Raw genomic sequence first — 10,000 nt, forward strand, 5'->3', positions numbered from 1 at the left:
ATTTATATATAAAATTAAAGGCACTGTCCTCGTTTTACGCTGGTGTGGTTCAGGTTCAATAATGCCTCAGAAAGATCAAGAGAGAAAGAGAAATAACGAGGGGCTCACCCTGCTTTGCACGCTGGCGGCGCAACGCCGCGTGAACCGATTTAAGAACTTTCTTTAGAGTTGCATACACACAACTTTAAGGTCTACGAATGTAAAGGACCCCTTCTATCACTATGTCAAAACCCAGAAACAACATGGATTGAAAAACTAACAGCTTTGTTCATTATTCATAGGTATATGTTTATATAGCTATATATTTTTTTTGTCTCACGCTGCAGATTTGGTGCATCCAACCTGTAAGCGAATAAAACTACGCAGGTAGCAGTGAAGCGCTACGGTTAGCCACACGCACTCAAAACAAACATAAGATTTGTAAACTCGCAGACAATGGCTAACACCACACGCCTCATAGTCTTTTTTTATTTTAAAGAAAGCTCATCACTAAAACCTAAATTCAAATAAGAAGTACTTGAAATCGCTATTGACATTTTGACTTCTCTTTCGCCGATTACTGTACAAATCTTGTATGGACACGAGTGAGACAAGAAACTGCGAATGTGAATACAGGTTTAGGAAGACTTCGCCCCTGGACATAACAGCAGATCTGGGATCAACGTGGGGTTTCAAAGCACTAAGCTCTCAAACGTTTCAGGGAAAACACAGCACTGATTTAAGACCAGTCCTAAGGGGGAAATCTGTCCTCCCTACTCTCTACATGAATTGGTAAGGCCTCGACCCTGGTGTCATGCATTGTCACAGCGCAGAACTGATGTAGGAGTGACATAAAAAATAAAAACAGTTTAACTTTTTCTAGAAAGAATGTTTTAAAGGACACATTTTCACTATGCTAAACAGTACAAGGACAAGTCATCAAGAAGGGAATTAACAACAAATTCATGATTTCAAATGCAAGTTAAAAAGTAAACTGTCGCCTCTAAATGATGATTGAGTCTCTTTGTGCTTTTGTAGTTGGTCAGCCGGTCCACTGGGGGGGGCCATCTTTGGGGAGTTTAAAGAGAGCGAGCAAGAGAGAGCAAGAACGAGAGGGTGCCGCTACTTCCTGACTGTTCATTAGCATATTCAGGAAGCAAATAGAAATGTCTTATTAAATGACACCTGTGTCCACTGACAGACTGACAGGCGACACAGTATAGACAGGAAATTGGGATCATAATCACGTTAATAAACAAAGGACTTAATTTCATACTGAAAGATTTAAGATTTCATAATTTCACTGCATCATCATCACCACCACCACCATCATTATCATCATCATCACTATTCTAGCACAAAAGTGTGACACAGATTATAAGTCATTACAGGCATCCACTCTTATTACAGAGTGCAACACAGGAAATGCTCTAAATATATTATATTAATATAATATATTACTCTGTCTCTCCTCCAATATAAATAGCTCTTAATCAGGACTAAATCTTGGCGGGGGAGGTTGTGTGTATATAGCGCCTCCCTGTACAATAACACTCCCTGGTTGATTTGATTTTGGTCTGAGGAGAACATGTACACTATTCACTCGAGAGGGCTTAGGATCAAGGCTGTGCTTTGCTAAAAAGGCCTGCCTGTTGACCAGTGCCTTGGGATGTAACTCTGAGCTCGAGAATACACCTTCTGCGTCGCCGCACAGCTGTGACTGTAGCTTGCGCGCTGGCTGTGACTGTGCGTTAGAATTGTGTAACTGAACACTCCCATTAGAAAAGCAAGGTACCCCATTTTGAATGGACAATCTCCGTGGAAAAGGGAGACGCACCGTTGTTGCTGGCCCGTCACCAGACGAGCAATGTGGCCATTCACAGCTATGAGATTCAGATTGTCTGCCATAGAACATTGATTGATTGACTATATGTATCGATAAATACTAATAGCTATTGTCGGTTCTTTTGTTTCTAGAAGATGTGCACAGATAACAGAGGGCACAACATCTCACTGAGGTTGAGTATATGAGCGTACACGGTTAGCTTGAAAACACAGATTCTTTTAGGACATTAAAAAAAGGCGCCTTGATTTAGTATGGGAGCGTTCAAATCACTAGTATTCAGCCATCTTTGCAAGCATAAAGTCAGTCCCATGGTTGCCGTGGCCAGTCATACTCATTAACCTCATAGCATGTTATAGTAGATGGTCACATTTTGGGGCAGTGACTCAGTATAGCAGCCCAGCGGGGGGGGGGACGGGGGGGGGGGGGGGGCATCAGTTGGACTATAGCACTCAGGTCGATGAAGGGAAAAAGTCAAACTTCACTGACATGAAGACGTTGTGAGCAGGCTTGTGTTGGACAGTGCTGGTGCTCTCCGTCCTCTCCTCCATCTCCTCTCTTCTCCTCCTTCTCATCCAGCTCTCCTCTCGGTGGAAGGGGTCAGTGGCGGTCGTAGGCAGAGGCTGTTGCCGTGGCCCCAGGCCCCGCCCCCCGTGACGTTGCACTGTAGTAGTACGGCGACCCTGGGGACGAAGCACACGCTGGTGTAAAGCAGTGGTTCCCACACGTTCTCACGTCAAGGACCCCCACAGTGACACTAATTATCCTGCGGACCCCCCATTTGAAAAGATATGCCAGGGACCTCCATAAGAGAAGCTTTTTACGGCTCTAGCAGTGATTCTCAACCTGTTTAATTTCAAGGACCCCCCAGTTTGTAATGTAATTAACGGTTATTAGAACACCTGGAGTGGAGTAAGTGACACATTATAGTTAAATAGAGTTAAAAGTCCCAGGACTGTCTATACTCTAATCAACCTCTTGCCTTGTGCAATCTAAATGATTGACGATTGTATAAATTAAATGCCATATATAATGAAAACTATTATTGCTAACTTAATCAACTGAGATCAGTTTCGAATATGAATTATGAACGGCAACAATAAGAACAATTATCCTTTAGCTAATTAAATAGAAAGCACATTTTAATGGCAAACTTCAAGCTTCTTCTCTATCTCTGAGTCTCTGACTGTCACGCACGCACACACGCACGTACATACGTACGGTCGCACACACACACACACACACACACACACACACACACACACACACACACACACACACACACACACACACACACACACACACACACACACACACACAGTCTTAGTGAAGTGACAGTCTAAGCTGATATAGTGTACAGCTCTACTAGTGCTGATCCCTTGAGTCTATTCTCCCCTCAGGGAAGGGGTCAATTCAATACTGTAACTCTGCAGTCTCAATCACACACACACACACACACACACACACACACACACACACACACACACACACACACACACACACACACACACACACACACACACACACACACACACACACACACACACACACACACACACACACACACACAGACATCTGTCTCTGTCACTTCCATCCATCAGACGTGCGGTGTGTTGACAGGCTGTCTGTCCACAGTGCAGGTAATCTCAGGAGGCTCTTTGGGGAAGTGAGGCATTAAGCTGGCCTGACAAACTATTTAGTCTCACTCAAGACTTCAGACAGCCTCTCTCCCCTCTGCCTCGCCTCGTTTCTCGTCTCTCATCTATCTCCCCTCTCCCCCCTTTTTGTCCTTTCTCTCCTCCCCTCCCATCGATCTTTAGACCTTTCAATGTCTCCTAATGTCTACCTTCTTGTCCTAACATTATGTGGCCGCTCATCCGTTTTCATACCAAAGTCCACTACTCCAGGCAAAACTTTAAGTACTCTTGATTTATTTTTTCACCCTTCTCTCGTCCATCTTTCTTCCTTCCAGCTTTCTTTTCTTTTCTTGCCATCAGACCTTCTCCTGGCTTGCTACGTTGAGGTAAACGTGAAACAAACTTAACAACTTCTTATTAATGCCATGGAAATATGACTATGAATCTGAGATCTTCTGAGAGTTACGAACATGTCTTCAAAATGTTATATCTTTAATGCCCCAGAGTGTTAAACTCTCTCTCTCTCTCTCTCTCTCTCTCTCTCTCTCTCTCTCTCTCTCTCTCTCTCTCTCTCTCTCACCTTGCATCTGTCCTGCCTGGCTGGTGAAGAGACTGGAGGAGCAGCCGATCTCCGTCCCCAACAGTGAGCCGTAGTCCTGCTGGAACACTGGGCAGGTGGAGGAGAGAGAGAGAGGTCAGCACAACTTTCACATTTTGAACACAATGGAGGAATGAATCCGCCATTAAAATGAGAACTTTGATAGTGACTACTGTCTGCTTAACATTGCTGCAGAGATGTGAAGTCATTGCCTGTCTGGTGGTAGGATTTTAGCCAAGTCAATCCTCAACTCTTTCGAACATTTAGGAACAATTATGCAGTTACAACAACAAGTATGTTTGTGTTTGGTGACCTATTGGTGAAATAGAAAATGACAGCATGAGGACTGATCCTCTATGTCAGGGGTCGGCAACCTTTTTGACATGAAGTGCCATGTTTTAATTTTCTTGACAGTCAGTGTGCCATATCAACACTAAGTTTAATTATGACACCACATCGAAATTAAATAATTCCCACTGATTTTGATTGTTCATGGGCTATACAAAATTACCTTTATTTCTTCTTCTTAAAAATGTTCTTTCACATCAAGATGTAATAATGATATTAGACTTAACCCAACTATCTCCCAGACTCCCTCCCAGTCCCCAGTCAAAGTTAGGAATTTGAATCAATATGGAATTATGCGCAGGATATAATTTGTAAATGGGACTAAACTAAACTTTTTGAATACTTAATTTAAAAGAAAACAACTCTCTCACACTTACGCCAGTGTGCCAGTGATCACCCTCCCCTGTGCCTACCCCTGCTCTATATGTTATGAGTCTGGTTCCTCTGCTGTAGATCTGCTGTTGTGACACTGATGACAATGCAAAGACTGTATTCCATTAATATTCTGTTTGTATCGCTCTCTCTTTGTCCACCAATGTTTAGTATAGGAGCCGGTACAGTATGCAATACTGTATATGAGTTTTATGATGTCCTTATTTGTCTGTGCGCTGATGGGCGCTGTTTGTTTTAACCCATTCTGGGCGGGAACCACTTTTGGTGTTTTACCCCCTCAGGCCGGGAACCCATTTTGGGGTTCTGTACAGTATGTACATTGTACAGTATTGAAAAATGTAAAAACTTTGATGCTGCTATATCAATATTTGAAGTTTTTCAGAAAACTTAGGTCAGGATTTAGAGGCATTTTTAGAATCGGCCTCAGGCCTAAATGGCAGCACTTTGGTCAGCTTCTGTTGTTTTTAATGTGCTATTTGATTTGATTTGATTTGAATACAGTAACGTACTGATACTGGACAGGTTATGAACAATTAAACCAAATGGGTCTTGTCTTGGTGTACTGGCAGCGTGCAACAGATGTTTGATGTGATCGGCCCAGTGGTGGACACACAGGCAGGAAGACAGATAGTCAAACACATCACACACAGACAGACTGAACTCTACAGTGCCATGCCGTAAGAACCAGGAAATGAATCTCCAGTATATGAGAGGGTGATCGAGGGACTGAAACGACACACATTCAGTGTTGGCCTATATCCACCTACCTAACAAACTGGGGTTGGGAAATCTCCATGACTCGTTGTATGTGGAATACTGAGGGTGGGAATAAGGACTTCCGGAAAAATCTCCACCTGCAAAGAAATTAACATCAAGGTTCATGATTAGAAGAAACGTGGGTTTTTGTGGAAGCTTGCAATGATTTCTGGGCAAACAGAAACCGGAATGAATGAATGGTGATTTCGGTGATGTATACTGCTGCTCCCATATCCTTAAAGGGATTGTGACATTAAAAAAAAGTTTTTGTAATTGTTCTTATTTTTTTTAGGTTTATGAGCTCAATTGCACCCAAAAAACCTGAACTTTTAACATTCAGTAGATTTTCTGTGGTCTGGGGTTTTCTGGCTCAAACGAGTGCTCTGATTTTCCTGTGGAGTGCGATGTAAGAGCCAGCAAAATGAGCAAATCCCATATATGTCACGGTTTTCACTGTTTTGCCTGTTTTCATTGCAGCTCAAAAGGCTTCACAGTCACAGAGAAAATCCCAGGCCACAGAAAATCCACTGAATGTTCAAAGTTCAGGTTGCTTGAGTGTAATGGTGAGGTAATATGAAACCTAAAAGAAAAACGAAAAATAAAATAAAAATAATGAAACCTTGTCATGACACCTTTCCACCGACTGGCTACACCGGTTGACCCTGTTCATTCATCCATTTGTAGGCCTAACGATCAAGTGTACACAAATGGAGCCATTGTGTTATACATTTGTTTTGTACACTCTCAGAGTTATACCTTAATGCTCTGGATTTTACAGTCTAGTTGTCCTGCCATCCGGTGGATGATAGCTTAGCTTTTCTCCCTCATTTACTACTGTCCTGTCTGGGGCTTCTATACTCTGTTCTCATCCTCTCCCTTCAACCCTCTCCTCTTGGTTCTTTTTCTCTTCCTCACTATGGTTCTGCCAGGTCTGCAGCCTGACCACGGTCGGCCCGTCACCCGGCACATCAAAACAACATTCTTCACCCATCTCTCCTCCTCCTCCGCCGCCCCCTGTTTCATCCCACTGTATATATGCGCTTTCTTTCCTTTGGCTCTTTCTTTCTTTCTCCCTCTCTCTCTCTTTCTCTCTGCTGAACCTTTAGTCCTCCCTGGGGATTCCTCTCCCTTAGCTGACAGTCACAGACCCTGATGCCCCCTCCTCCTCCTCCTCCCTTCCCTCCCTCCGTTCCTCTCTCCCTCTCCTCGTTCTGTCGGTTCTGCCTCAGTGCTTTGCAACACCCCCTCTGAGTGTCAGCCCCCCTGCTGCAAAGAGAGACGAGAGAGAGAAGAGAAGAGAAGAGAAGAGAGAGAGGAGAAGAATAGCAGAGCAGAGTTGCTTCCTTAATGAAGGTATGATATTATATTAGACAGAATGGACAATAGAGCGGGGGGGGGGGGGGGGGGGGCTTTTGAAAAGTATGAGTAAAGTTGGCAGATCATCTTCACCTTCTTGGTCAAGTTCCAGATATTCTGGATTTGGGGGGAATTCATTCAAGATTCAAGCGCAACCTTAAAATATTCACTGAGGAGGAGTACTGTAGGTGTTTGTAAAGGTTTCTTTTTTTTGCACTCGTCCAACCTCGTGTGTGTGTGTGTGTGTGTGTGTGTGTGTGTGTGTGTGTGTGTGTGTGTGTGTGTGTGTGTGTGTGTGTGTGTTAAGCAGCATCTGTCAGGTGGGGTCGGGAGGGATGTGGTCTCTATGGCGTCCCTGGGTGCAAACATCCTCCCCTTGTCACGGCCACGGTGACGGCAGTGTGTCAGGTTGTTTAGGAGATGAGCAGGAGAGGCGGGGGGAGGTTGGGGGTGGGTGGGTGGGGGTCTCCCGTGTGGAGCTCAGTGTCAAGGTCGCACACACTGTCAGAAGCGCACAGGCACACGCGCATACACACACACACGCGCGCGCACTCACGTAAACAATTGCATGCCACCATAAGTAAACACCCTAGTTGAATCATCCTCACACAAAACTCTCTCACGCACACACACACACACACACACACACACACACACACACACACACACACAAACATGCTGTCAAACCTGGGGACAGGACAGGGTGAATACAAGGGGACAGGGCGACAGGGTTACCCGTCTTTAGACGAACTGTTACTACATGTCCACCGAGAGAGAGAGAGAGAGAGAGAGAGAGAGAGTGTGTGTGTGTGTGTGTGTGTGTGTGTGTGTGTGTGTGTGTGTGTGTGTGTGTGTGTGTGTGTGTGTGTGTGTTTGTGTTTGCATGTGCGTGCCTGTGCAAGTGTCTGCGGTCAGAGACTGACTGGGAATACACAGAGACAAGGAATTGTAAACAACATCAAAGGGACACTGTTATTTCTTTTCTTTTCTTTTTTTTAATGCATTTGGCCGCTGTTGTCTGTATTTCTATAGTTCCCCATGCACGGTAGTGTATTTATATAGTTCCCCATGCACGGTAGTGTATTTATATAGTTCCCCATGCACGGTAGTGTATTTATATAGTTCCCCATGCACGGTAGTTTTCATAGCCAACAAAACTACCACTATAGCCTGACATGGCATCACTGCGTAGATATTTGTCCGGAATCTCTGTGTGGAAGCTGCATTTACAAAAAAAATCACACCTGTGTGAAGTGAGGGGCGCTCTTATCATCATACATCATCATACATCATCATATTCCGGCCAATCACAATTGGCGTCCTCACTTTTTATCCTCAATACGTACATTGCTCAGCCAATCAAATCATGCATTGCTATGGGGTGCTCAGCCAATCAAATCATCGTTATGGCATGCTCAGCCAACCAAATCACCGCTATGGGGTGCTCAGTCAATCAAATCATCGCTATGGGGTGCTCAGCCAATCAAATCATCGCTATGGGGTGCTCAGCCAACCAAATCATCGCTATGGGGTACACACAAAGTTCACAAAGCTGGGCATAGGAGGTGCTAGCGTCCCTCAAAAAATGCCTCCGGTGATAAACCCGCCCCATATTTGCATACTGGGCCCTGATTGGTGCCCCATAACTTCGGAGGCAGGGAAATCCAATCACAACTGAGGCCAGACCAAATCTGTCGAGGGCTTTTTTGGAGGCAGATTCGTCTCGTTTCCAGGCTACAATCTCAATGAAACATGTGTCTCAGTCTGGTTTCCAGGCTACACTCTCAATGAAACATGTGTCTCAGTCTGGTTTCCAGGCTACACTCTCAATGAAACATGTGTCTCAGTCTGGTTTCCAGGCTACACTCTCAATGAAACATGTGTCTCAGTCTGGTTTCCAGCAGTGGTGAAGAAAGTATACTCACATGTTTTACTCGCATAAAAGTATCAATACTGCAATGTAGAACTACTGTAGAACTACAAGTAAAAGTCCGGAATTCAAAATGTACTTGAGTAAAAGTACAAAAGTATTGGCATTAAAGTGTTCTTTAAGTACCAAAAGTAAGAGTACTCGCTATGCAGAATGCCTTGTATTCATATGTATAAAAACTTTTGACAATAGCAATACAAGCTCACAATGCGTCGCATCGCGACACATTGTGAGCTTGTAGATCGGCTATTTTCGAAAGGCCGAAATGTGGCTAAAGTGGTTAGTGTATGTTTTGTAATAATAATCAAAATCTACAAAGTAACTATGTAACTAAAGTTTTCAAATAAATGCAGTGCAGTAAACGTACAATATTTGCCTCTGAGATGTAGTAGAGTAGAAGGACTGGACATTTGGAAATGCTCAATTAAAGTACAAAGACCTCAAAATTGTACTTAAGTACAGTACTTAAGTAAAATGTAAATGTGTTACTTTTACTTTACACCACTGACTTCCAGGCTACACTACCACGACTCTCAGCGAGACGTGTATCTCAGAGAGAGATTGAATGAAGCCGGACTTATACACTTTTTAGAATAGCTGACCTACACATGCTCAGTGCTTCCCACGCGTGGCATTTGTGACACGTAGTGTGCTTGTAGATCAGTTATTTATTTCCGGATGCGCGACTTGGCGGGCAGGCGGCGATTGTAAATCAGGCATGAGAGAGAATAACTGAGAGGGAGAGAGAGAGAGTGGCTGGTCTACGATTGAAACACAAAAGCAAAGCGTAGAAGGCGGAGTGGAAGGGAATGAATGAATTAGTCGTGGGTCACTGGTGATTCTCATTAAAAACAAATTACTAATGTTGAGGAGGGACAGCTGTGCTACTGTGGCTGGGTTCTAATGACGCACGCACACACACGCGAACACACACAGTCTCTCACACACACACACACACACACACACACACACACACACACACACACACACACACACACACACACACATATATATATACCCCCTGGGAACGCTGTCAGCTATAGCAGACAGAGGCAAGAGGAAGTGGCAAAGACAAGTACACACACACACACACACACACACACACACACACACACACACACACACACGAGGCCCCCATCTCAGACATGAATCCAGTGGGA

The 10,000-nt window shown here is 44.1% G+C and overlaps 1 protein-coding gene across 2 annotated transcripts in view; it reads right to left on the bottom strand.

The window, feature by feature from the left end:
- Positions 1-2,401: 2,401 nt before the first annotated feature.
- Positions 2,402-10,000, bottom strand: part of pax5 (paired box 5) — a gene marked incomplete at its 5' end in the record, with an annotated part of 68,795 nt that continues 61,196 nt past the window's right edge. For both annotated transcript variants that reach the window (XM_079498520.1, XM_079498521.1), the window contains 3 exons: positions 2,402-2,505; positions 4,040-4,126; positions 5,566-5,652. In XM_079498520.1, the coding sequence (XP_079354646.1) occupies positions 2,423-2,505; positions 4,040-4,126; positions 5,566-5,652 (257 nt within the window). In that variant the 3' untranslated portion in view covers positions 2,402-2,422. The remainder of the gene's footprint in view (positions 2,506-4,039; positions 4,127-5,565; positions 5,653-10,000) is intronic.

The sequence above is a fragment of the Electrona antarctica genome (assembly GCF_951216825.1).
Source record: "Electrona antarctica genome assembly, chromosome: 4".
Classification (NCBI taxonomy): domain Eukaryota; kingdom Metazoa; phylum Chordata; class Actinopteri; order Myctophiformes; family Myctophidae; genus Electrona; species Electrona antarctica.